The sequence below is a fragment of the Carlito syrichta genome, unplaced genomic scaffold (assembly GCF_000164805.1).
Source record: "Carlito syrichta isolate Samal-C Ts95f unplaced genomic scaffold, Tarsius_syrichta-2.0.1 Scaffold152208, whole genome shotgun sequence".
NCBI lineage: Eukaryota > Metazoa > Chordata > Mammalia > Primates > Tarsiidae > Carlito > Carlito syrichta.
The window spans coordinates 45,253-71,636 of NW_007096304.1; the positions used below are offsets into that span (position 1 = coordinate 45,253).

The 26,384-nt window shown below is 46.1% G+C and overlaps 1 protein-coding gene across 2 annotated transcripts in view; it reads right to left on the reverse strand.

Annotated features, from left to right (window-relative positions):
* The window catches only part of GREB1 (growth regulation by estrogen in breast cancer 1), a 99,185-nt gene that overhangs the window by 35,688 nt on the left and 37,113 nt on the right, over positions 1–26,384 (reverse strand). For both annotated transcript variants that reach the window (XM_008050575.2, XM_021708851.1), the window contains 10 exons: positions 23,383–23,496; positions 22,785–22,928; positions 19,531–19,716; positions 15,123–15,473; positions 13,717–13,845; positions 12,865–12,993; positions 12,031–12,228; positions 11,122–11,302; positions 9,249–9,444; positions 7,631–7,767 (listed from right to left, as the gene is read on the reverse strand). In XM_008050575.2, coding sequence (XP_008048766.1) covers positions 7,631–7,767; positions 9,249–9,444; positions 11,122–11,302; positions 12,031–12,228; positions 12,865–12,993; positions 13,717–13,845; positions 15,123–15,473; positions 19,531–19,716; positions 22,785–22,928; positions 23,383–23,496 — 1,765 coding nt within the window. The remainder of the gene's footprint in view (positions 1–7,630; positions 7,768–9,248; positions 9,445–11,121; positions 11,303–12,030; positions 12,229–12,864; positions 12,994–13,716; positions 13,846–15,122; positions 15,474–19,530; positions 19,717–22,784; positions 22,929–23,382; positions 23,497–26,384) is intronic.

The following is a 26,384-nucleotide window of genomic DNA, read 5'->3' on the forward strand; positions in this document are numbered from 1 at the left end:
GGTTGGTCTTGAAGCCGCGGGCTCAGGCAATCAACTTGCCTCGGCCTCCCAAAGAGCTGGGATTATAGGTTGAACCAGTGAGTCCAGCCTTCTTCTCTTTTTTTAATTTTATGTATGTGTGAATATATGTGTGAGGGTTTGTTTTGAATTCCTTTTTTTCTTCTTTTTTTTCTCTTTTTCTTCTTCTTTTGTCTTGTGTTGGGTATGTGTGTATTTGGTTTCCCTGGTTTTGTTATTGTTGTTTGTTTTGCTTTGTTGTTTTCCCAGTTTGTTTTGGTGGGGGGGGCGTTCAATTGTTCTTTGCTTTGGTTTCTGCTTTTGTTGTTTTGTGGGGTTTTTTATGTTTTTCAAATTTATGTCCATCTTATTTCATTCTACTTTCTCTTTCTCTTCATTGCTGTTATTGTATCTTGGACTCAGAGTTTACACACACATACCCATTGCAACATCATATATAGTGGTGGTGAGAAGTGGGTCTCAGGAAATCCATACCACAATCAGTGAACACTGTGATTTGCAAGTAGTTTCTGAATCCTAGTTTCCCATCCTCCACCTTATTCAACTCTCAAAACTACAAGAGACAGCAAAGCTTTCCAACCACAGCCTCTTTCAAAATAGAACAAATTCAGAGCCCTGATCAGGGAAGAAGAGAGGACTGAGCAAACATCAGAAGTGAAAGCCTCTCCCATTGCCACTGAATAATGGAACTAAAGAGAAAAGAAAGAGATCTGTCACAAATGAGGAAAAATCAATGGAAGAACACAGGTAATTCCCATTGTAATAAAGAGAAAACACCTGAAAAATCAGACCTGAGAGTCCAAACAATGGAAGTCACAAATGACTGGCCCCAGAATATAGCAGGGATTCGGGAATGGATGGAAAGAGTGAATAAGACTCAAGAAAGACAAGATGCAACACTGAAAGAATGTGTAACAGAGATTTTGACCATAAAAAAAAATTTTATCCAGGAAATAAATAATAAGGTGACAAGCATGGAAAGCAGAATTAATCAAGCAGAAGAAAGAATCTCAGTACTTGAAGACCAAAATATGGAATTAACCCACTCTGTATAAAACATAGAAAGAAAACTTAAACAGAAAGAACAAAGACTCCAAGAGATGTGGGATTATATCAAGAGACCAAATCTCTTGGTATCACATAAGAAGAAAGGGAAATGGAGAATACCTTGGAGCAAGTATTCAGGAGGTTATCCAAGAAAACTTTCCCCATCTCACCAGAGATGTGAACATTCAAACAAAAGAGATACAGAGAACCCCCATAAGACATCAAATGAGAAGACCAACCCCTAGACACATGGTAATTCACCTACACAAAGTAGGTACAAAAGAAAAAATCCTAAAGGCAGTAAGAAAGAAAGGCCAGACTACCTACCAGGGAAAACCAATCAGAATAGTAGCAGACCTATCAGCAGAAACACTACAAGCTAGAAGAGACTGGAGTTCAATATTCAAACTCCTCAAAGACAAACAATTTCAACCAAGAATTTCCTACCCAGCCAAGCTCAGCTTTATCAGTGACAATGAATTAAAATCCTTCCCAGACAGCCAATTCCTAAGAGATTATGCAGCTTCCAGACCAGCTCTACAGAAGACACTTAAAAAGGTATTAAGCACAGAAGAACAAAATAAAAGAATGACCACACACTTCCCAAGAGAACAGCAGAACACAGAATCAACAGAGAATACATTGCAACTGCAAACTTGAAAACACACATATATGTCAACCCAAAAGCTAAAAGAAAACAAACAAAGAAGAAACTTTGTAAGAACCTCATGATCACATTTCAATTATCAGCCCAAATGTGAATGGACTAAATGTACCACTGAAAAGACACAGAATGACAAACTAGATTTAAAAAGCCATGACCCAATAATTTGCTACCTCCAGGAAATTCATCTCAACACAAGGAATGCACATAGACTAAAAGTTAGAGGATGGAAAATGAGCTTCTAGGTTAATGGATCACAAAAGAAGGCATGAGTTGCAATCTTAATATCAAATAAAACAACCTTTAAGGTATCAAAAATTAAAAAAGATATAGGACACTATATAAAGATAAAAGAAATATCCAGCAAGAAATACCCATCTTAAACATATATGTAACCAACTCAGGAGCACCAGTGTTTATAAAGCAACTACTAAGTAAACTATAAAAAGATATTGACTAACATTATTATAGCTGGGGACTTAAATACCCCACTAACAACCCTAGATACATCACTGAGGCAAAAAATAGTAAAGAGATCTGTAACCTCAACTTGACACTTTACCAAATAGACTTAATAGATACCTACAGAATATTCCACCAACAACCACAGAATATACATTCTACTCACACTATATGGAATATATTCCAAGATCAATCACATCCTCAGCCATAAATCAATCATAAACAAATTTCATAAGATCGAAATACTGCCATGCACCATCTAGGACCACAGTGGAATAAAAATAAATATCAACACCAACAAAATTCCCCAAGATCCACAAACACATGAACACTAAACAGCATGATGTTGAATGACTACTGGGTCAACACAGAAATCAAAACAGCAATTAAAAGATTCCTGGAAACAAATGAAGAAACATCTTATAAAACCTCTGGGATGTCATAAAATCAGTTCTAAGAGGGGAATTTATATCTCTACGAACACACATCAAGAAAATGGGAAGATCACAAGTTAACAGTCTAATAAATCACATAGGGGAGCTGGAGAGACAAAACCACCAAAATCCTCTCTTTAGCAGAAGAATCCAGATCACCAAAGTAAAAGTCCAAATATGGGATACAGAAAACAAAAATATCATAGAAAAAAATCAACAAAACGAAACGCTGGTTCTTTGAAAGGATAAACAAGATTGATGGACACCTAGCCAGAATGATCAAGAAAAAGAGAGAAAAAGCACAAATAAACACAATCAGAAATACAAAAGATCAAATCACAACTGACCTTGAAGAAATACAAAAGATTATCAGAGATTACTATGCACACCTGTATGGAAACAAACTTGATAACCTAAATGAAATAGAGGACTTTCTGACATCACACAACCTCCCAAGGCTGAAACAAGAAGACACTGAAACACTAAATAGGCCAATATCAACCCAGGAAATTGACTCCATCATTAGAAAACTACCTACAAAAAAAAGCCCTGGACCAGTCGGCTTTCCAGTAGAATTCTACAAAACGTACAAGGAGCTGAAACCAATCCTATTGAAAGTATACAGTCAATTGAGAAAGACGGAATTCTCCCCAAATCATTTTATGAAGCTAACATCACACTGATACCCAAGGTGGGTAAAGATCCAACAAATAAAGAGAACTACAGGCCAATATCCCTAATGAACATAATTACAAAAATTCTCAACAAGATTCTAGCAAACAGAATCCAACAACACATCTCAAAAATCATCCATCATGACCAAGTAGGCTTCATCCCCAGTATGCAGGGCTAATTCAACATCCAAAAGATCATAAACATAATTAAATACATCAACAGATGTAAAAACAAGAACCACTTGATTACATCTTTAGATACGGAAAAAGCTTTTGATAAAATCCAGCATCTCCTCTTGATAAAAACACTCAAACACCCAGGTAAAGAAGGAACATATCTCAAAATAGTAAGTGCCATCTATGATAAACCCACAGCCAGCATATTGCTAAATGGACAGAAACTGGAAACATTTCCCCCTGAAAACCGGAACAAGACAAGACTGTCCACTCTCACCCTCTTGTTCAACATTGTGTTAGAAGTCTTAACTAGAGCAATTAGACAAAAGAAGGAAATCAGGGGTATCCAAACTGGAAAAGAGGAAGTTAAGTTATTCCTCTTTGCTGACAATAGATCCTATACCTCAAAAATCCAAGAGAATCTGTCAAAAACCTGCTTTCACTGATAAAGGACTTTGGCAAAGTCTCAGGGCACAAAATAATGTGCAAAAGATAGTCACATTCTTATATACCCAACAACAAGCAGGCAGAGAACCAAATAAAAAGCACAATCCCATTCATGATACACACACACACACACACACACACACACACACACACAAAATGCAATACCTCAGCAGCTTCCTAAGCAGAGAAGGGAAACACATTTACAGTGAAAACTACAAAACACTGTTCTCAGAAGTCCAAGAAGACACAAACAAATGGAAAAATATCCCATACTCATGGATAGGAAGAATCAACATTGTTAAGATGTCCAACCTACCCAAGGTAATCTACAGATTCAATGCAATACCCATCAAATTACCAACATCATTTTTCTCTACCTGGAAACAGTAATTCAGAAATTCATGTGGAAATATAAACAACCACAAAGAGCTAAAAACAATCCTCAGCAAAAGAAACAAAACGGGAGGTATCACATTTCCAGACTTTAAACTTTACTCTAATGCTACAATAATCAAAACAGCCTGGTATTGGCACAAGAATAGGCATTTGGACCAATGGGACAGGATAGAGATGCTGGAAGCAAAACCTCAATTTCTCAACCAACTCACCTTCGACAAAGCCTCCAACAAAAACCACTGGGGAGAAGAGAACCTACTCAGTAAATGGTGCTGGGAAAACTGGCTGACCACATGCAGAAGTTTGAAATAGGATCCTTACCTATCACCATACACAAAAATCAACTCTAAATGGATCAAAGACCTAACCGTAAAACCTCAAACTATAAAAATCTTAGAAAACGCAGGAGACACTCTTATGGAAATTGGAACTGACAACCAGCTCCTGATCAAAACCCCAATTGCCCATGCTGTAAGAGATAATAGACAAGTGAGACCTCATCAAACCGAAAAGCTTCTGCAAAGCCAAAGAAACCAGCAAGAGAGCAGGGAGACACCCACAGAATGGGAAAAAAATATTTGCCAACTGTATATCTGACAAAGGTCTAACATCCAGGATCCATAAGGAATTTAAACATACTAAAAGGAAAAAAACAAGCAGTTTCATTAAAAAGTGGGCAAAAGACACAAATAGACACTTCTCAGAAGAAGATATATGGGAGCCAACAAACACATGAAAAAGTGCTCAGCCTCACTAATCATCAGAGAAATGCAAATCAAAACCACATTGAGATACCACCTGACCCCAGTAAGAATGGCCATCATTAATAAAACAAACAGATGCCGGTGAGAAGGAGAAAAAGAAACATTTCTACACTGCTGGTGGGAACACAAACTGGTGTAACCTCTTTGGAAAACAGAGTGGCTATTTCTAAAAGAACTAGACATTGACCTACCATATGACCCAGCTGTCCCCCCTACTGGGAATATACCCAGAGGAACTCAAGTCATTCTACAAAAAAAGATACCTGCACACACATGTTTATTGTAACACTATACACAATAGCAAAAATATGGAAACTACTGTGCTACCCATGGAAACTGGACTGGATAAAAAAAAAATGTGTACAGCCAGGCTCGGTGGCTCAGCCTGTAATTCCGCGCCTTTGGGAGGCTGAGGTGAGTGGATTGCCTGAGTCCATGGGCTCGAGACCCACCTGGGCAGGCGAGACCTCATCTCTACGATAAAATCAAAAAATGAGCCAGGTGTGGTAGCACGCGCCTGTAATTCCGGCTACTCAGAAGGCTGAGGCAGAAGGATCACTGGAGCCCAGCAGGTCGAGGCTGCGGTGGCCAGGAGCGGCCACTGCACTCCAATCTGGGTGACAGAGTGAGACTCCAACTCAAAAAAACAGTGTACATATACACAATGCAATATTATGCAGCCATAAAGAAGGACAAACATAGACTTTGCAGCAACTTGGATGGATTTAGAGTCTATCATACACAGTGATCTATCACAGAAACTAAGAACAGAGTACCACTTGTCCTCATTCATAAGCAGACCCTGAACATTTACCATAATACTATAAGAAAGGAATTGGGAGTAGCAGGATACTGCTGGGGCAGGGGTAGGGAACACAACACCAATAAGGGTACCTGATCTCAAACCAGGCAAAGTGAGGACCAAAGGGAGGTCCAAACTTTATCTGTACAAAGACCACTTGTATACCTAATCCTGCATTGTACCCCATATTTTTAAAATAAAATTTAAAATTAAAAAAATCTGGAAAATAAACAAAAAGAAAGAAAGAAAGAAATCTTGGAGGGCTTCTTTGCTCAGCACTCATCAGTTGAGAGCTGCCAATCTGTGAGCTTGAGAACTGGCCTGATTAATCTCCATCTGCATCACAGGACTGAAAGAGATCTAAGAGAATTAGTTTCTCAAGTAGTGTTCTGGGGAACATGAATCCCATGAAATACTGGACATCTCTAGCCTTCTGGGGAATTGTAGAATGCATGGGTGTATTGATGGCTACAAGAACTCTCATAGAAATCCTTTTTTTTTTTCTTTTTTTGATGAGTCAGGGGTCTCACTCTGTTGCCCAGGCTGAAATGCAATGATACAATCATGGCTTACCCCAGCCTCAAACTCTTAGGCTCAGGTGACCCTTCCTCCTCAGTCTCCTGATAGCTGGCACTACAGGTGTATGTCACCATGCCCGGCTAATTTTTTATTTTTTATTTTTTGTAAAGACGAGGTCTTGCTATGTTGTCCAGGATGGTCTAGAATTCCTGGGCTCAAGCAATTCTCCCTTCTCGGTCTCCCAAAGCACTAGGATTATAAGCATGAACCACCATGCCTAGCCTGAGAAATCTTCTTCTTAAATGTAATGTTCCTCAAACACATTTGACCATGGAACCCCTTTTGGCTTAACAGCAACTAGTATCTGGTCAAAGCAGTGTACTTTGGAACACAGTTTGAGAAATATATGTCTAACTTCATCCCTTTATCTGCAAATGAGAAGAACAAGGCACAGGGTGGGGGGTGGGCAGAGACCAGTTCATGCCAACGATCAGAGGAAAGCCACTCATTTTATTCTGCATTAGTCTAGAAAGCTTGGTCTGGCTTGACCACACAGAGACTGCATAGACACTGGCAATCCCTTAGCCTCTCTGAGCCTCAGTTTCCTCATCTGTGAAACGAGGTCTGTTGTGACGAGGTTAAAAGGGCTGGCTGTGCAGTCAGATTGGCTCTGGGTTCTGCATTCTGTCACTTGCTGGACATGTGGCCTGAGATAGTCATGGGACCTTTCTGAGCCTCTGTTTCTTCATTTGCAAAATGGAGATCATAGTAGCAGCTGACTCAGAGGTGGTGAGGGCCACACAAGACAGTGAAAGTAAGATTCACAGCAGAGCAAGTGGCACAGAATAAGCCCTCAGTAGATGATAAGCGTTGGAAATAAAAAATAAAGCCAACTATGATTATCATTCTCATTTTCTAAAAAATGTTTTGGTATCTTAGCTACCATTTTCCTGTCTTCCATTGATTTGCAAACATGCAACTCTACATTCAAGCATACTTCTGCCCATTCTCACCTCTAACATTTTCTGGAGCAAAAGCATGACAAAGAGATCACTGACTCAAAATGATTTACATACAGGAGAAATAAACCAGGGTTTCCTTTAATGGGGGAACTGAGTCACTGAGAAAGGAAGGGAGGTGAACGCTCTTCCTGGAATTCTCTGACTGGTTAAACACACCTCAACTTGCACTTTAAGCTTGTAGAAAGTTCAAAGAGAGATATGTACCTTTTTCCTAATGTAGTAACCATGGCCTCAAAGGAGCTGTCGTATCTGAGCAAGGGAAGGCTGTGGCCTGAAAGAGTGGATTCAATAAACTCTGACAGCCCAAAGTACTTCTTATTTTCATGATATAGGTCCATACCCTAAAACAGAGAAGAGTATCAGTCACTCAAACATTGCATTCACAGGGATGGTCAGAGGTGCGCAGGTGCCAGGCCTGTGGACAAACTGGATTGCCATTTTCATCCAAGTTGTGCTGACTGTGCAGTACCTTGGATGGAATTTTATAAAATTCTTTTGTCTGTAGACCCAGAGCAGGGAGCATCCTATACTTTAAGGTTAATGCATCCCCATCAGTTGAAAGTTTTCCATTCATTTGGCCCCAATGTCTTTACCAAGCAGAAAATATGTCTTATCTTTTAACACAACTTCCTTCACTAAAATTGCTTCTTTCTACAATTTTAAGCTGATTTTAGGAATAGGCAAATCAACTCTTTTGAGTTCAGTTGTTACTATCAATAGAAAAGACAAAGACATTTATCTAGCCAATTTTACTCACATACACATAAAATTCCAAAGTTGGAGGAGGTTGTTAAAGTACAAAGGCATAGGCCAGGCATGGTGGCTCACACTTATAATCCCAGCACTTTAGGAAGCCAATGAAGGAGGATCCATTGAGCCCAGGAGTTCAAGATCAACCTGGGCAACACAGTGAGATTGTGTCTCTCCAAAAAACAATACAAAACAAACAAAAAAAACAAAGGCATGAACTTCACTCCCAAATAGCACCAGAGCCAAGGAGCTGCGGCCTGGGTCATATCTGCATTCACCACTTTCTAGCTGCAGGGCATGGTAGTGCATGCCTGTAGTTCCGGCGACTTGAAAGGCTGAGGCGGAAGGATCACCTGAGTCCAGCAGGTCAAGAATGTGGTGGCCATGAGCGTGCCACTGCACTCCAGCCTGGGCAACAGAGGGAGACTCCAACTTGGAGAAAAAAAAAAGGTTCCTCAGATGACTGATTGCGAGCTACCAGAAGACCAGAATTTTATGCTTTCTTATTCCTCATATCATTGGCTGATTCCAACTACTCAGAATTCTCAAATTACCAGAATTGGATTGGTCTTTTGGTGAGAAAAAGCCAGATGCTCAACTAAAAAAATTTACCAGGAAACTCAAAAGGATACATGTTCAGTTTGAGCTGCTTTAGGACACAGGGATAGGAAAACTGAGAACATCTCTAAGGCTTCTAGAAACACTGAGGGTCACTGTGTATGAGCCCAAATTCCCACAGCCCTCATCGGTTCTATCTTTAACACCTTTATCCAACGCCATAGAACAAATGTTCAGAATGCTGCTCAGAGAGCTATGGTCACCGGAGACAAGGACAAATCAATCTCACTGCATGACACCTTCTGAGACAGGGGAGTCAACTGGCAAATCGCAGGAAGGTCTCCAAAAAGACCAAGAAGGGTTTAATTCTAACCCTGGGTTGAATTAAAGATCTGAGGAACTGGGACCCTCTACCCCCAACCAAACCATGCTGGTCAAGATTTTTACTACATGTCATTTCTCCAAACTCGAGCGTCATTGCTCCACCAAAGCCCGGCAGCCCCAAGACACTCACATTACTGTAGGAGGCAGGCCAGTGGATCTCGTTGTAGGGGCTTATGAGGGTGTGTTGCGTCTGCAGCGCGTACGGGAAGGAAGTCACGTGAAGCGTCACAATGTTAGGGGCCTCCTTCACTTCCCTGCAGTTGATCAGTCTGTCCACCAATCCCACAGATGGGTCACTTTGAGAATAGAGGTTATGAATGGCACTACTGAGGGAGGAAATAAGTGGAATTACTGACACCATTTTATAATTTTACAAGGATAAGGCAGCTGAATAAATGTATAATTAGCTCCCAACTTTGCCAACAATTGAGCATCACGGCTCTGCCTGTAACTAGACTTAGGACCTGTCAGGGACTCCCTGAAAGCTCCTTAAGAAAAACATAGGCCGGGCTCGGTGGCTCAGCCTGTAATCCCAGCACTTTAGGAGGCCGAGGCGAGTGGATTGCCTGAGCCCACAGGTTCGAGAGCCGCCCAGGCAACTTGATGAGACCTCATCTCTACAATAAGTCAAAAACTAGCTGGGCGTGGTAGCGCACGCTTGTAGTTCTGGCTACTTGGAAGACTGAGGCAGAAGGACTGCAGGTCGAGGCTGCGGTGGCCAGGAGCATGCAACTGCACTCTAGTCTGGGCAACAGAGAGAGACTCCAACTCAGAAAAAAAAAAAAATAGAAATACATACTTGGGGGAAAAGTACTTACAGAGGATTCCCTACAAGACACACACTCCATCTACTCTAAACAGGAATTTGTACTCAGTAGTGTTCAGTGAATCCATTTCCACTTTCAACCCAATCTGATTGTGTACTGAACTCCTTAAATTCTCTTCCCTGAAGTGCTCCCGACATTGAAATGACCCAAAGGGGACATGAAGAGGTAAATTCTATACTAAGTTTAAAAAGTAGCAGTAAAAGAATGGGAAGCACTTTGGACAAGAGGTCTGGAAGATGGGCCCTGTTCAGCCATTCGTTCTCTTCTACAAATCTAGAGGATAGGGGAAAAAAAATCAGTGCTTTTCCTTTTGGATGGCAGGAAGAAGCCACTCTGAGAAACCTACCCCAAAATGAATACTCACAATATAGCTCTTTCTATAGTTTCAGAATGTTTAAAATTCCTCAAGCCTCTACATGGACCCTAAATTGTAAACCCTTTGTCAAGGTGATCCCTCAGGCCCTGGTTATTCCTAAGCATCTATGAATCTTTGATAATCAAGGCCTTTCTGTATGATCTGATCCATGAGCCTCCTTCCTTCCTCATCAATATCAGTGGCAATGTCAAAATGCACAACCCAAGGCCAGTCTCATGCAGGTGACTGATCCTGGTGAACAACCAGAAATCCTGCCGGACTCCTGTCTTGACCCTCCTGAAGTTCATCTGGCTCTGTGTTCATTTTAACTGAGTGAGTGAACTCACCCCTGAAGAAGGGCGGGCCCTAGCAGTGATCTATGGTCCCAGAGCCATGGAAGGTACCATCTGGGCTGCGTTATTCCCTTCAGCTCTCCTCATCTCTCTGCCCCACATCAGCATGGCTCCTTGTTGCTGAGTGAGCTACAGAAAAATCACATCAGACTTTGATTCACAGGCCTTGGCTCTAGGCCGGGCTCCTTTATTAACACCTGCTCACCCCGCTCTGTGATTCTGAGACACGCTTCCCTGCTCCAGCCATTAGTTTCCATGATGCCAAATTTTAGAGGTTGCACTAGAATGATCTCTGAGATGACATCCAGTTCTAAGACTCTGGAAAGCATCCATGGTATCTGCTTACAAATACCAAGCCCTAACAACATTTATCTTTTTAAGACTTGTACCCTCAGCCCCAAATAACATCCATATACATCATTTCAAAGAAAGAAAACATCAACCTGTCATATACCAAGTCACTCTAACCTCACAACATCCCAGTGGGCATGGTCGTGGATTAGGACAAAAAGTGTATGTGGATTCTGGAAGGAGTTTTGCAGAAAGGCCTTAAATTTGGTCTGTGCATCTGCGTCTAGCTTCAGAACATACTGTTCTACCCTCTGCTTGGTCATGTGTTCCTTTTCCAGGCCAAGCTCCAGCAAAACCCCTGCAACACAGTAGAAAGACATCAGTATCCCCAAACACCCTCACCGGCTTTCACTCACTCACACATCTGATCAGCATCTCCTAGTAACAGGCACTGGGTGGGCCAGAGGCCGCAGGAATATGTAAGGCAGGGACAAGCAGGGAGAAGACTCCCACATAGGTGATAGTCACATAACTATTCTGCCCAGGAGCTAGTGCAGAGGCAGGCTGCACTGCACCTGGCTGTGTGCACAGCAGCCCACTTAGGGGCACCGGCAAAGCCGGCTTCATGAAGCAGCTGACCCCAGGCATGGCAGGTCTGAAGGAAAATATCCCACCACCAGCAAAATCCCTCTCTCAGTCTGAATGCCACGGGCCCTATGTTGTACCACTAAAGACTGAGTCCTTTCAGTTAAGACACTGACTCTCTGTGTATTTCACGTTTAAATACAACATCTTTGAAAGCACAGAGAAAACACATTGAGTAGAAGCCACACAGCGACACGGTTAGGTCACTGGCCTGCATGGGATGTGGCCAGAGTTCAAGCCTTGGCTCTACCTTCAACAGATCCTGAAATCCTGGGCAAGTCACTGATTCTGAGCATTGGTTTCACAATCTATAAAATGGGAGCAATGATATTGCCCCATCCACGCTATAGCAAAGAATGGTATCAACATCCAGTCATGAATTCAGGCAGATTCAAGCTTCTCCATGCAGGCCACACAACTTGTTACTGAAAAGCCCCATACCTGAATGCCAGACATGGAACAGAGTCTGCTGGTAAGTCACTTCTGACGGTGGAATGCAGATGAGAAAGTCCACCTTCTCGAAGGATCCCAAGTCCAGATTCTGAGTGCTGGAATCCGCAATAGAACACACATGGGAGAGGAGCTTCTGCGCCACTGCCAACTGGAAGGGCCGGACACTGTGTGGCTCCAGATGGTAACCTGGAACCAGAGCCCCAGAGCACCAGGTGAGCCCAAGGCAGATGGCTTCTGCTGGGCCCTTGGCAAGGGAATCAGTGGGCCCCGTCGCTCGGTTAGGCACTGAGGTTTCTTCACTTAATAATAAAAGTACAAACCAAGTACCTGAGGAACACAGAGGAAACAATGACCTATTTTGCTTGGAGGGGACAAGGAGCCCATCCCAGGGAGGTGACACTGAGACTGGACTTTGGAAAAGAGCTGCAAGTCCTCCAGAAGCAAAGAAAACCATCACAGCTCTTCAGGAACTTTGTACAATTACAACATCTCAGCAATGCACTTACAGGAGGGAAATCAGCACAAGAAACATACTAACTCAGGATCAGAGGAGGGATGAAATGAGACTGTTAGCATTAAAGACTAAGTTTTAAAGTAGCATGAGGTCTACTTTGATACTAGGACAATACTTTGCCTTGTGAATGTGCTTCTGACATTGGTCACTGCAAACCCCAAACCTCAAACCTTGGGATGTTGCCTCACCAGGTCAACCAGGCCCCCAGCAGCACTCTCTACTCACTCTCAATGTACCCCTGTGCCCCAGCCTGTCCTCCTGTCCCTCCCTTGTGCACCCTGCACCCCGGGCAGCTCCTTTTAACTCACGTGTGCACACCGGTGCCCCGATGACATCCAGGGATACTGCTTTAGTGACAGAGGAGGCAGTGAGTGAGGAAGAAATATGACCTTGATTTTCCTGATGAAATTTGTCCAGCAAAATGTCAATGTCACCCTCTGCCCAAAACAGAATAAACAGAAACGGGTTGTCAGTCTCAGTGAAACTCAGCAAACATCTGAGTTCATATGTCCTGAGACCTGGGTAACAGAGATGGAGAAGACATGACCCATCCTGTCAAGAAGCCTCAGCCTAGGAAGGGTACAGATACATTCACAAAGTGAGCTACACCATGACTACAGTAGGTACTAGGGCAGAAGGAAGCATGAGATGTCAAAGAACAAGAAGGAAGTTTCCAAGCCCATCCAGAGAAGGAAGGGTCTGAGAAGTTTTCTAGGGGACACAAGATGAATAGGTGAGTAGACAGGTGAAGAAGGGGAAAAGAAGGGGAAGGACACTCCCCGCACAGAACATGGAGGATGTGGAACTCTCCAGCAAGAGGCTTCAAGCAAGTCAGAGGAGGGGGTAGGGAGCCACCAAGGCTGGAAAGGTCAAGAGGAACAGGTATGAGAGCCTTGTGTGCCCCACAGAGACAGAACACACAATCCTCCCCCCACACACACACCCCCGGGAGAAGCCTACAGCCACCGCAGGAAGAGACAGCCAGCCAGAAACTAGGCTGATGTGAAAGAAAAGGTGTAGAAACTGACGCACAGAACAGAAGGAGCGCTCTGCCAATCGAGGTTAGCCTCAGGAGCTCACAGGCAGGATGGGGCAGACATGACACCCCATTTGCATTGATTATGTCGTATGCATTAGCACCTGTTTCAAAGCAAGCTTACCTGGACAGAGGGTGCTGAAGAAGGCCCCTAAGGAGTCTACTTTCCCCGTACCCAGCTCGTAATTGACTTCTTTCTGGTACTCTGCTGGGGTGAGAAGGCTCTCAGACAGAATTCGGGCTTGGTATTTTCCTGGAAGACAAGCAACAACACTCACTGGGCCCTCTTGTTTAGAATCAGTGCAAGTTCTTTGACAAGAGGGACCATGCCTTTATCTCTCTACCCCTCAAGCCCGGCACCATGCCTGGCCAAGAGAAGGTGTTCGTGTCTGTCAGATCAGTCAGTGGCATATAACATCCTGTCCTAGGTTAACAGGATAATAAGAGGAACTAAAACAGCCAAGGTCGCTTTCAGAAAATCCAGGGCATCTGCTGCAGCACGTGACTATCTCCTCCTCTTACTAGCTGTTCCTGGACTCGTCACCAGCACTTCCAGACCCACATTCCTCACCCAGAATATTTGACTACCAGCAGTATCTACCTAACGGGCCTGTTGTGAGGTGACATAAGACAATGGTGCCTGCCGCATGGTAGAAGCTCTGGGTTAATTAGTGAATGTACTACTGAAATCAAGGTAAATAATTCATAAGAAACACAGACTGAGTTTAGGATCAAAGAATGCTAAAAAGCAACTAAAACACTGCATAGTAGCAATGTACACTGAAGCAAATAAGAGATACAAAAGCATCAGGTTGAAAATATAGCAAATTTCCCACATATAAACCTTCTAGCAACAAACTTTAAAAATGCACACCTGCATTTTTTAATATATTTTTTCTCTCCACCAGGTGTCAGGATAGCCTGTTAAATACATACAGTAGCATACAGTCGGTGTCAGTTGGGTAACTAGGCTAACTTTGTTGTACTTAAACTGGATTTACAAACATGCTCTCGGAACATAAGTCGTTCGTATGCTGGGGACTTCCTGTATACACCTGTAAAGATTTAAGTCGGCCAAAAAAGTTTATGTGTTTGGTGTCCTCCTCCCCTACCCGAAAGAACACTCCAGGAAAGCAGAGACTTGCGTGCTGCCCCCAGTCCCTAGAACGACGGCTGTGCATACAGGGCTTCAACGAGTGATTTTTAAAATTAATTTAAAAATTGGCTCATGAATCCACACAACACAGCAAGGTCACAATTTTGTATCTCCATTACATCAATTAAGAAATTGAGGGCCAGCGTCCTAGTATGCGTGACCAATCACAGCACCGGGTGCCCTGCAGCGACAGGTTTTCAACCAGGTCTTTTCAGATCCCAAACTGACCCTGGGGCACGCGTTCAGCAGGCACTGAGCAGGAGCTATAGGTACTCATCCGGGGCCACCCAGACAAAAAGGGCAGGAACCTCGAAGAACAGCAGCAGGGACACCGACAGGGCTGTCTTCCCTTCCCTGGCCACAGGCCTGCTCACCCGTGACGGCGATGCAGGAGTCGATGGCGGCGTTCCGGCAGGCACAGATGATGACCACGTAGTTGGTCTTGGCGAGCTTGCCCTCGATGAGCAGCCGGAACATCTCGGACAGGCCCTCGGCCAGGGAGTAGGCGCACTCGATGACGTGCACGCTGTCGTTGCAGGAGCTGGCGGCCAGGCTGGCCAGCCACGGCAGCTGCGCCGAGGTCACGGGCGCCGCGGCGCTGGGCGCGGGCGGGAAGGGCTGCGGCGGCGCCTGCTGGTACTGCCGGATCTCGGTTAGGTGCGACTCGCGCCAGGAGCGCAGGAAGATCTGCTCCAAATCCTCCATCAGCGGCACCTGATCCGCCGCTGCAACGCAAGGCGCGAGGCTTGACGCGAAGGCCTCGCGCATCTGGGCGCGTGCGTCTGCGCGTACTTAAAATTAGCACACCGTAGACTCTTCCCGCTAGGTAATATGTCAGACAGTCAAGGGCTCGAGACCAGCCCGGGCAACCTGCCGAGACCTCGTCTCTACAATACATTTTTTAAAAAATTAGCCAGGCGTGGTAGCCCGCGCCTGTAGTTTCGGCTCCTTGGAAGGCTGAGGCGCAAGGATCGCCGGAGCCCAGCAAGTCAAGGCTGGGGTGGCTGTGAGTGTGCCACTGCACTCCAGCCTGGGCAACACAGTGAGACCCCAACTCAAAAACAAAAAACAAACAAAAAAACACTCAAGACATCTGAAGGGCAGGGAAGAGCATAAAACCCACCATCATAGCACAGAGCCACAACTATTTTTGTGCATTTCTCAGTCTTTTTTTCTTTTTTTTTCCATATGCAGATTTTAAATAGCTGTAACAAATGTGGGCATAAACCTTGAGTCTCACCTTTTTAAAATTTATTTTAAAGATGTGGGGTACGCTTCGGGATTAGGTATACCAGTGGTCATTGCACAGGTAAAATTTGGGGCCACCTTTGCTCACTTTCTTTTTTTAACCATTACCCTACAAACATGTTTCCATGCTGTTTGCAGTCATCACTGAATAGCATCTAGGGTGTCCCTAATATCACATCATACGAAGGCACCAACACGTACTCAGCAAGGTCTCTATAGTGGACCCCCTTATTTCTTCCAAATAACTACCCCTATGAATACTTCTGCAGTACACATCTGTATGTATAGACCATGGTTTGCTTTGCCTAAACTCAGAAGTGGATTTACAGAGCTCACTAATGTGTATCATCAGCTTGCTTCCAAATGGCCTACATATGTCTGTCCAGCATATCAACAGAGCATGACAGCACTGGTGTTATTGTACCCTAGCACCACTGAGTACCATCATCTATGTTGCTAATTGAGAAAAATATTGCTTGTTTCATTTGTTAATTTGCATCTCTCAGCTGATGACTGAGACTGAATACACTGGGTATTTTCCCTTTGATGAACCATCAGGCTTACATGTCCAAATATTACATTCGATGAGCAGGAGGAAAGAGCTGTGCTGGCCCCACCCCCCCCACCCCACCCCCGACCTCCAGTTAACTTGTTACACAGTTTCTTGATTCACAAGGTGAGGTTTGTGCCACCTGCTTAGTGGACTGAGCCAGAATGTGATTAGCTTAGTTTGTATCTCCGCATGGTGGGAATTAGCTATTTGAATTAGCTGATCAAATTAGGATTTGCTTAGATTCGCTGTTACAGCTCCCATCTTTAAAAACTCTCCCTTGAGCCCTCATATTCTTCCAGAACTGCCACCACCACCCAGCAAAGCTCCTTAAGAGAGTCATCTAGGCCAGGTGCAGTGGCTCATATCTATAATCCTGGCACTTTGGGAGGCCAAGGTCAGACGATTGCCCAAGCCCACAGGTTCGAGACTAGCCTGGGCAACTTGGTGAGACCTCATCTCTTCAATAAATCAAAAAATTAGCCGAGTGTGGTGGCATGTGCCTGTAATTCCAACTACTTGGAAGGCTTAGGCGGAAGGATCACCTGAGCCCAGTAGGTTAAGGCTGTGGTGGCCGTGAGCATGCTACCGCACTCCAGCCTGGGTGACAGAGTGAGACGCCAACTCAAAAAGAGAGAGAGAGAGAGAGAGAGACGTCTATACTCGCCGTACTTGTTTCCTCACCTCTATTCTCTCTAACCCACTCCATGTGGTTTTTGTCTCCATCCTCCTCGTATATCACTCATCAAGGTTGCCCTTCACTTCCACATGGCCAAACCCAATGCCAGTGGTCAGGCTTCTTCCATTCAACTCTTAGCAACACTAACACAGCTGATTAGCTCCTGTCCTTGGAATGCTCCTTCCACTGGCTTCTATATCATACTCATCCACTCCCTCAACACACACTTGCTGAGTGTCACTTGGCACTTGCAGATGCCATGGAACGACTACCTGACCATTCCTGGCCTCACGGAGCTTTCATCCTTATTGGGGGAGACACACTTAAATGATCACAGAATATAATTTGGGAGAGTGGTGACACCCTAGAGGAAAAGACGAAAGAAGTAGGATGGGTCCCAGGGGGTGGGGAGCTGTCTTAGACAATGACAAGTCCCCTCTGAGGAATTGAGGTGGGGATTGAGACTCGAATGACACATAGGAGCAGAACATACAAATGTCCTGGGCAAGAGAACTTCACAGGGAAGGAAGAGTAAGCAAGCGCAAGACACCTGGGCAGGACTAGGACTCCTCAGGGGGACAGCAGGCGGGGACAGTGAGCAGATGGAGGTGGGAGGTCAGCCATTGCTGGGCTTGGGAGGGTGTGTGGTGCATGTGCCATGGGACACTGCCAGAGGGCCCTGAGTGGGGAAGTTGGAGTGGGATTCCCAGTTCCTCATTTGGGCCAAGACTGATGCATGGAGGGTGGGGGGCGGGGACAGAAAAGGAGGGCAAGGCTGGATTCAGGATGAGCCACGCTTGCTTGCAGATGAGAAAGGTGGGAGAGGTGACATCATGGCTTCCAGATTCGCGACTATCCTTGCCTTCCTTCCTGTTCCATCTCAGTCCCATCCTCTGGTTTTCTGAATGAGTGTCCCAGGGCTCAAACTATGGCACCTTCCCCTACCCGTGACCACCCCCAGGAGATCTCAGTGGGTCTCATGACTTGATATAAGTTACCTCTAAGCCAAGGTTTCCTAAATTTGTACCTGGGGCCTCATCCTCTCCCAGGGCTCAAGACCTGCCCAGATAAATTCCACAGGCCACTTTGCTGTTTTATGGGCATTTCAGACTTGAAACTGCCAGACAGCACTCAGGCTCACCTCCACCATTCACCTGGCTGCTCAGGACAAAACCCAGGCCCCATCTTGCCCCCAAAGGGGGTTTTCAAGTATCCCTCCCCTTCAGGATATACCTGGTACCCCGCTCTTACCACCCTAAGTGGCCCAAGGCACCACCCACCTCTCTGGGTGACAGCAGCAGCCCTGTTTCCACCATAGTCCCTGTAACACACCCTCACCTCCCGAAGCTGAGATGGCCTTTTTGAAGTGAAAATCAGACCACGGTCACCCTTACCCAATCACACTCCTGACCGTAGCCTGCAACCCTACCTGGATCTGGACATAGCTCTCACACTCACCCTCTCTCCGAGGCAATCATGCCAGTCTCTCTAGTGCCCAGGACACATGATGCTCCTTCACACTCCACAGCCTCCCTCCCCTCCCACAACCTTCCCCATCCTCCCTCCCCCCTCAACCTTCTCCTTCCTCCCTCTGCCTCCACAGTCTTCCCCATCTTCCCTCCCTCCCACAGCCTTTCCAACCCTTCCTCCCCCACCAGAGCCTTCCCCCATCCTTCCTCCCCTCCCTGCCTTCCCCGTCCTCCCTCCCCCCAACATCCTTCCCTATCCTCCCTTCCTCCCACAGTCTTCCTCCACCCTCTCTCCCATCGCACAGCCTTCTTCTCCCTCCCTCCCATCTAGGGGCCCTCACACATCCTCATTCCTCAGATCTTTACATGACTGGCCCCTTCTCATGGCCTGGGTCCCTACTCACACAGGCCTTTCTTGATGACCCTAAATTGACTTAACACAGACACGCACAGTATGCACGTCCCACCTTTTACCTGCCTATTTTCCATTTGTTTATTGCTTCTCTCTCTCACTGTTTATTGCTTCTCTCTCTCACCTTTCTCAGCTGGCTGAGACCAGGGTCTTTGTTTTATTCCCTGCTACCTCCTTGTACCTAAAATGGCAGGTAAATATTTTGGAATTGTAATTTCAACCTCCTCTCTCTGTCCCTCAGTGTGGGCTCTGCAGTGATCTCATGATGTCCTCCCAGTGGAGCCATAAGCACGTCCCCTGTATTTCATTTCCAACAGCCCAAGTTGGCCTCACAAGGGCCCTTGGAGAGTCTGTGCTGGTCCCATGGCTCTTCCCTCCTTTAATGGCCACCTTGTGGCGGACCCAGCCCGTGGCGGGGACTCACCTAGCTGGACGAGGTAATAGACAGTCAGCAGAAGCTGCATCTCCTCTGAGATGGGCTGGATGGCAGAGGCGCCGTACTGCTCGTATGCTCGGGAGATGGACTGGGAATTCTGATAGCACGTGTACAGAAGGGGACTGACCACAACGTCGTTCAGGTTCCCACAGAGGTAAGGGAAGTTCCCGTGGCCTGAGGAGGAAGAAACAGCAGCTGCTTGGCACCTGGCCTCATGCACAGTGTTGTTCCCACATGGGTGAGTTATTCAAGGGAACTAACAGAGACAGGTGAGCTGTATCTGGGGTCACTCAAGTGCCCTTTTGCCAAGAAGTCTGGGACCTTCAGCCCTCACTCATCTAGTGTACCTGCCTTGTCCTCCTGGGACCTAGAATGACAGGGCTGTGGCCTTTTATAACCATCAGGGGCTGTCACACTTGCTTGTTCATTTTATCCAATCCCCTTATTTTACAGGCCAGCAAGCCTAGGCCCAGGGAGAAGGGCCTTGCCCAAAGCCATGCCGCCATCACCTACACTACTCCTGGGTCACTGACGATGGGACCCTTGTGTGTACGACATCTTCCAGATCTTGCCAGATACTGTCTGCCAGCCTCTGCCCCCCTGACTCCAAGCAGGTAGGACTCTGCCTTGCATCCACCCAGGACTTTCTGGCAAAGCTGAGTTAGGAAAATAAATCACTGAAGAGATCAGAAGATTCAGAAAACTGACAGACCCTGGCAAATGCTTCAGCAAACGTTGGAAGATTTATTCTGATGACAACTCAGAGACAGAATTGCTCAGGTCGAGTTCGAGTTCAGATCTCTTCTTCACCAATTCTTTAGCTACATGACCCTAAGCAAAAAGTTTAATGTCTCTAAGCCTTAGTCTCCACATTTATAAAACAGGGTGAAGATGTCAAATCCTTCCAAGTGACCGAGATATCAGAGATGTCTGAGTGTGTGGTATCTTGTACTCATAGAGTATTCTGTGTAGTCAACACAAATGTATCTTCTGGGCCCTGCTATGTGCTATGTGCAGGCATCATCCTAGGCTCTGGGTGTAATCTAGTGCTGAGACAGGTCACAACCTCAAGGGAATTGTTCCCCAAGTGCCAGAGCTTCTGATTCAGAATTGAGGCCTGAGTGTGACTCTGGGTTGGGGTGGGAATGAATTCCTCTAATATACTCCCAGGAATGTAGGTTCTGCTGAACCAGGAACCACACTCTGGGTAGCACTGCTTAAAAACATCATGGTTCATAGGAGGCAACATAGAGTCACTATTTTTTTAAAAAAGGATGTGATATTTGACATAAAAGAGAAGCCCAGAGAAACTGCCGGGGGAGCCAGATGAAAGGGAGACTAAGGAGTCTCCATGGAAGGGTCTTGAAGCCTTGGGTGGGTTTAGGCACATGGTCCTGGGGAACAGGATTTGGGGAAGCAGGCACTCTACAGAGAGGTGTGGCTTCAACAGAGAGGTGGTAAGAACACATGGTACACTTGAGAACAAAGAGAACAGTCTCTATCCTGAGATTGCTGAATGTGAGAGGCAGGTCTGCAGGGCTCCAGGTCAGAGCGGGTGCTGGTAAAACCCCGCCCACACCCCAAGCTACACACCCTGTCCTAGCTGTGTTCTCAGGGCCTGCCACAGACACACAACGGCCACACAAAAAATATGTGGCACGACTGAATGTTGGCCTTCACTTTAGTTAGCTAGTGGGGCCCAATGAAACCACCCCAGCCATGGGCCCCACCTCACGCCAAGGTCAAAACCCAAATGTGCACCCTACTTCCTGAATACCCTGTCCGTTTTGTTCTGTTTTTGTTTGTGAGGGAAAAGATAGAAGTGCCCTTTCTTAGTTCTTAATTACCAGTAGGATGCCTCTCCCATATTCCCCTCACTCTCCCTCTGCTATCTACAACTATGCTAGCAAATGGTATATTAACTTAAGAAGAGTCTGAATGTGTGTGTGTGCTATGCCTGTGTGTTATGCACTTGAGTGTGTGTGTGTGTGTGTGTGTGTGTGTCACTCTATGTCAGCACACCATTGCAGTAGGTAGTCATCAGTCAAACTCTGCTAAATCCTCAGTTTCTCCCATTCCAAGGTCTCCTGCTCCATTAGAAACGGTTCCTTTAGTTGAGCCTAAAATCTTCCTCCACAGAGCACATACATCAGCACCCTGCACCAAATAGATCAGATCTAATTTTGTATAATGGTACAACAGTGGTGACCATGGCTACCTTTGCCCAACCAAAGTCAGATTTCATAGTCAAAAAATACTAGTGTGGGAGGCTGAGGCAAGTGGATTGCCTAAGCCCACGAGTTCAAGACCAGCCTGGGCCACTTGGCAAGACCATCCCTCTACAATAAATCAAAAAACAGGGCCAGGCTCGGTGGCTCAGCCTGTAATCCCAGGACATTGGGAGGCCAAGACAAGTGGATTGCCTGAGCCCACAGGTTCGAGACCAGCCCAGGCAACTTGGTGAGACCTCCTCTCTACAATAAAATGAAAACTAGCCGGGCGTGGTAGCACACGTCTATAGTTCCCACTACACGGAAGGCTGAGGCGGAAGGATCACTGGAGCCCAGAAGGTCAACGCTGGGGTGGCCGTGAGTGTGTGTACCACTGCACCCCAGCCTGGGTGAAGGAGTGAGAAAAAAACACAAAAAACAAACAAAACAAAAATTTAGCCAGGCATGGTAGCACATGCCTATAGTTCCAACTACTTGGAAGCCTGAAGCAGAAGGATCACTAGAGCCCAGCACACCAGGGTGGCCATGAGCATGCCACTGCACTCTAGCTAGGTAACATAGTGAGATTCCAACTCAAAAATAAATATATACTAGTGGCTCAAGGTGACCTCTAGACAACTCGACAGACCGGGACTCCTTGAGGCAAGGGATAGATGTATCCATCTCCTAGTCCTTGGTGCTCAGCACTGGGCCATTCCATGGCAAGAGCTCAGTGAAACTGAGTAGGTAAAGGAAAGAACGAATGGACAAGCAAATGGACATCATGGAACAGAATTGCTTCACTTGGGCACACTGTGGAAAATGTGACAAGTCTATAGTTCCTGGCACCTAATCGGGGCTGACCTAGTGACTGGTTTCGCCTCATTCATTCATTGCCCTGGAAAGAGTTTTAGGTTCATCTCAGGAAGATGCCCTTGGAGTCAGACTGCGATGAGGCCTCAGTTTTGCCTGTTTCCCATCTCTTCTTCCAGGCTCTCCTACCCCCACAATTCGGTGCAATGCTATACTTGCCTTTAAATATCACTGGTTTGGCCTTGCATATTTTCAGCAAGTTGTCAGGAACGGACACTGGTTCTCCAGAGGCCACGACAGGAAAGGTGACTGAAGCTGGTCCCACCAAACCAGCCTGTGGCATGCAGGACATACCTGCACCTTCTAGGAACATGTCAAGAATATCAGCAGAATACATCAGACAAGGCATCTATCTCTGGGAGATCTGATGTCAGGCCAGCCAATAAATCTGCCAACCTGATCCATATCCCTGCTTACAAGAGCACCAAAGTCTTGGAAACCCAAGGTCAAATCATTTTAAGTTCATTCAGTCCAACCTTCTCCACCAATAACTCAGTCTCCTCCTCTTCAATATCCTTGCTAATAAACAAGCTCCTTTTAAATTTTTTTCAGGACCAGGGAACTCACTCCGCATGGGGATCCTTGGTCTTGTAAAATAATTCTAACATATGAGAAAGGGATCCTTTTGCTACAACAAAGTTGGGCTCCCTAGAGAACCATCCTCACCTTGGCACACACACGCATGCACACACCCCCTCCAGCAGCACTGCCCCTAGTACCCAGCTCTGGGATTTGGGACAAGGCTGTGGTCACTTACCATACTTAGCTCTGTTCCCACCACCCTGAGGGTAGCCACCATCTGTAGCTGATGGAGATTCTGGAGACCACCCTTTGTGGCGCTTTTTGGGGGGCCCGGAGTTTGACAAGATACCTAGACAACATTCAGAATATGGATTAGGCTCTCACTTGGAAAGAGCTTCAATAAAACTTTCCCCTGGTTTGGAGAACACTTCTCTGGGGTTTTTCTGGTTGACTTTTTTTTTTTCTTCTTTTTTTTTTTTAATCACAGCTTTACAATGGGTTAAGTATCCAGTAAAGTATCTAAGCATAGAGAAATATACTGTGAATTTTTGTAAATGTTTCATTCTGAAGTTATGTGTGTGTCTAAGCCTTATCTCTCTAAGCTTGAGCTCTTTCATTTTTAAAATAAAAAAATAAAACCCACTCTGAAAGGTGACTCAGGACTGAAGAGAACACTTCATGTAACACAAACAGAGAGGTTAGGCCCAATCACTGGTAGCCATCATTACCCACACCACCATCCTCACCATCATCGTTATCTCTACATTCCAACACTTCAGAAGAGCTGGAAGGGAAAGAAAGGTGTTTCTGCAGACCTGCGGTCGCAGCATTCAATCCACCACCACAGACTCACCACTTGGGGGCAATACTGATCCACCTAAGCGTTCCTCCCCACCCCAGCCTGGAAAGCTAATTTCAGTCTCAAAAAATCAAAAGCAGAGGCTGGCATTCACTGCCATGAGTCATCCCTGCCCACTCTAGATAACAGCATGCTCATGACTCAAGCTCTATTCGTGAGTGGTTCAAAATATCAAATATCGGTTACCATAGTTTCTTGACCAATTGGATGCAAAATTTTCTCTTCATCCAGATCTCCATGTCTCAGCCCTGGCTGCACATTAAACTCACGCGGGAAACTTCTAAAACAGTATCTGGAGACAACCCCATCCCAGGTACACCAGAAGCCCAGGATTCAGATAGGACCTAGGCCTCCCTACACCTTGGAGCTTCCAGTGATTCTTATATACAACTAGGGTGAAGAACCACCCCAGAGCAAAGGCTCTTTAGGGTTCACTTGAGAAGGTGCTGCACAGAACCAGCAGAGGCTTGTTAAGTCTGTCCATTCCTGGGCCCTGCCTTGACCTCCAGAATCTGGAAATGACGGTAAGAAAACACCATCCTTCACAAGCAGGACTGGTGATTCTTAAGCATGCTGCAGTTTGAGAATTATTACTTCAGGGTATCTTGAAAATAATCCAAAAATGTTCACCTTTTCTTTAGACTGACTGAAAATGAATAAAATAAAATGGATAAAAAGTTTAAAGCATAAAGTGCTCTGTTGACAAAGAGGTTTCAAACCCAGAGGTCCTCTGGCCCTCACGGCAGCTTCTGAGGCAGCTATGGTTCTGCTCATGCCAGTGACTCTCCCAACACTGGTCCCTAAATGCAATGGATAAGTGCCCACAGATGAAGCTGCCAGCTCCCCCAGAAAACTACGCTGAGCACCCAAAAGGGACGGGGGGTGGGATGAGGTCTGTACACTGAGCGCCCAAAAGGGACAGGGGGTGGAACTGGTCTCAGTACCAAGGAGGGATAATCTACAGGTATTTTCTCATTTGGAGAGGTTAGTCCTAAATGCCTCTATGTGGACCCTAAGCCCATGAACTCTCCCATCACAATGTCACCAGGGGCTGTCCAGGTACCAGCATGGACCAACTATTTCTCCAGATGTCTCTTGGTGGGGCTTGGGGCACTATTTGGCATTTGGGGGAGATGATGCTTCATTATGCAGCCTACATATTGAAGGACACTCCACAACCTTCCCATACCATCCCCAGTACTAAATGCCAGGAAGACTTCCATCTGGGAGACAATCCATCCCTTATTCTGTGCCTTTCCTGCCTCCTTGCACGGAGGGCAGTGCTTCTCAGTTGAGAACCCCTGAATGACAGGTCTCAAGCCTGCCTTAAACATTCCTTGTCATCTTAGAAGCTGCTTTTTAAAAACTGATTTTGAGTTCTCCCCAGAGCAGATGAGAAGACCCAGGAACTTGGACGCTTCATCTGGGCTCAGTGCAACTCGATCCAGCCAGTGTCCATCAAGCCCCTCAGGCCAGGGCCTCCCAGCAGCCCTGGGCTGGTGCCTCCGAGATTCGCATACCCACAGCCCTGCACTTGAGAACTTCACAGCCTGGAGAGCTGTGAGCCCTGACAGCCACACAGAGCTGCAAGGCCGAGCCCGGGATGCCTGGGAGTCCCGTGCAGCGGGGACAGAGGAGGTGCCCTCTGAGCTAAGCTCAAAAGGCCATTTAGCAGGCATTGGAAAGTTCCACTGAGCATGTGGACAAGCAGAGGAAGGCTGGCCTGTCAGCCAACTCAGCAGGGAATGGCTTTCGGCAGGTTGGTTGAGGCCAGATTCCAGAAGGACTTGAGTGCCCCACTATGGAACTTGGAGGATTTCCATGGAGCACAAGAAGGAAAATGCACTCGGCACAGCACTGAAGGCTTCCCAGAGCCACCTCCACAGGGTCCCAAGCTGAGGGAGGGCCTCGTCTCCCTGCTGTTCAGGGTGGAGGCTGGGCATCCACAGACCTCAGCCCAGGGAGGGAGGTCCTGCAGCATGGCATCCCCATCCCCAGAGGCCCAGCTCCTCAGCCACAGGGCTGCCCCTGAATCTGGCACCTCGTGGGGAAGAAACAGTCGCCGGAACAAAGTGGGAGCCTGCCTGGGCTCTTCATGCCATGGAGGATGAAGGCCTGATTTCAGGTTCCAGGATAAGCTGGTTGGGGCCGGCAAGCCTTGGATTCCATTCAGAAGATCTAATGCTCCTTCAGTGAAGAGTTGGACGAGTCAGAGGATTTTCACTAGGGAAGTCCTCTGCCAGCATAGTGGAATGGGAATGGGGAGACTTGCCTGGCCCTGCCTCTCTGGACCTCAGTCTCCTCCTCTATAAAACAGTGTTGGCCTAGATGATTTCTAAGGGCTCCTCCTTGGATCCTAAAATTCAGTTTTGCTGTGT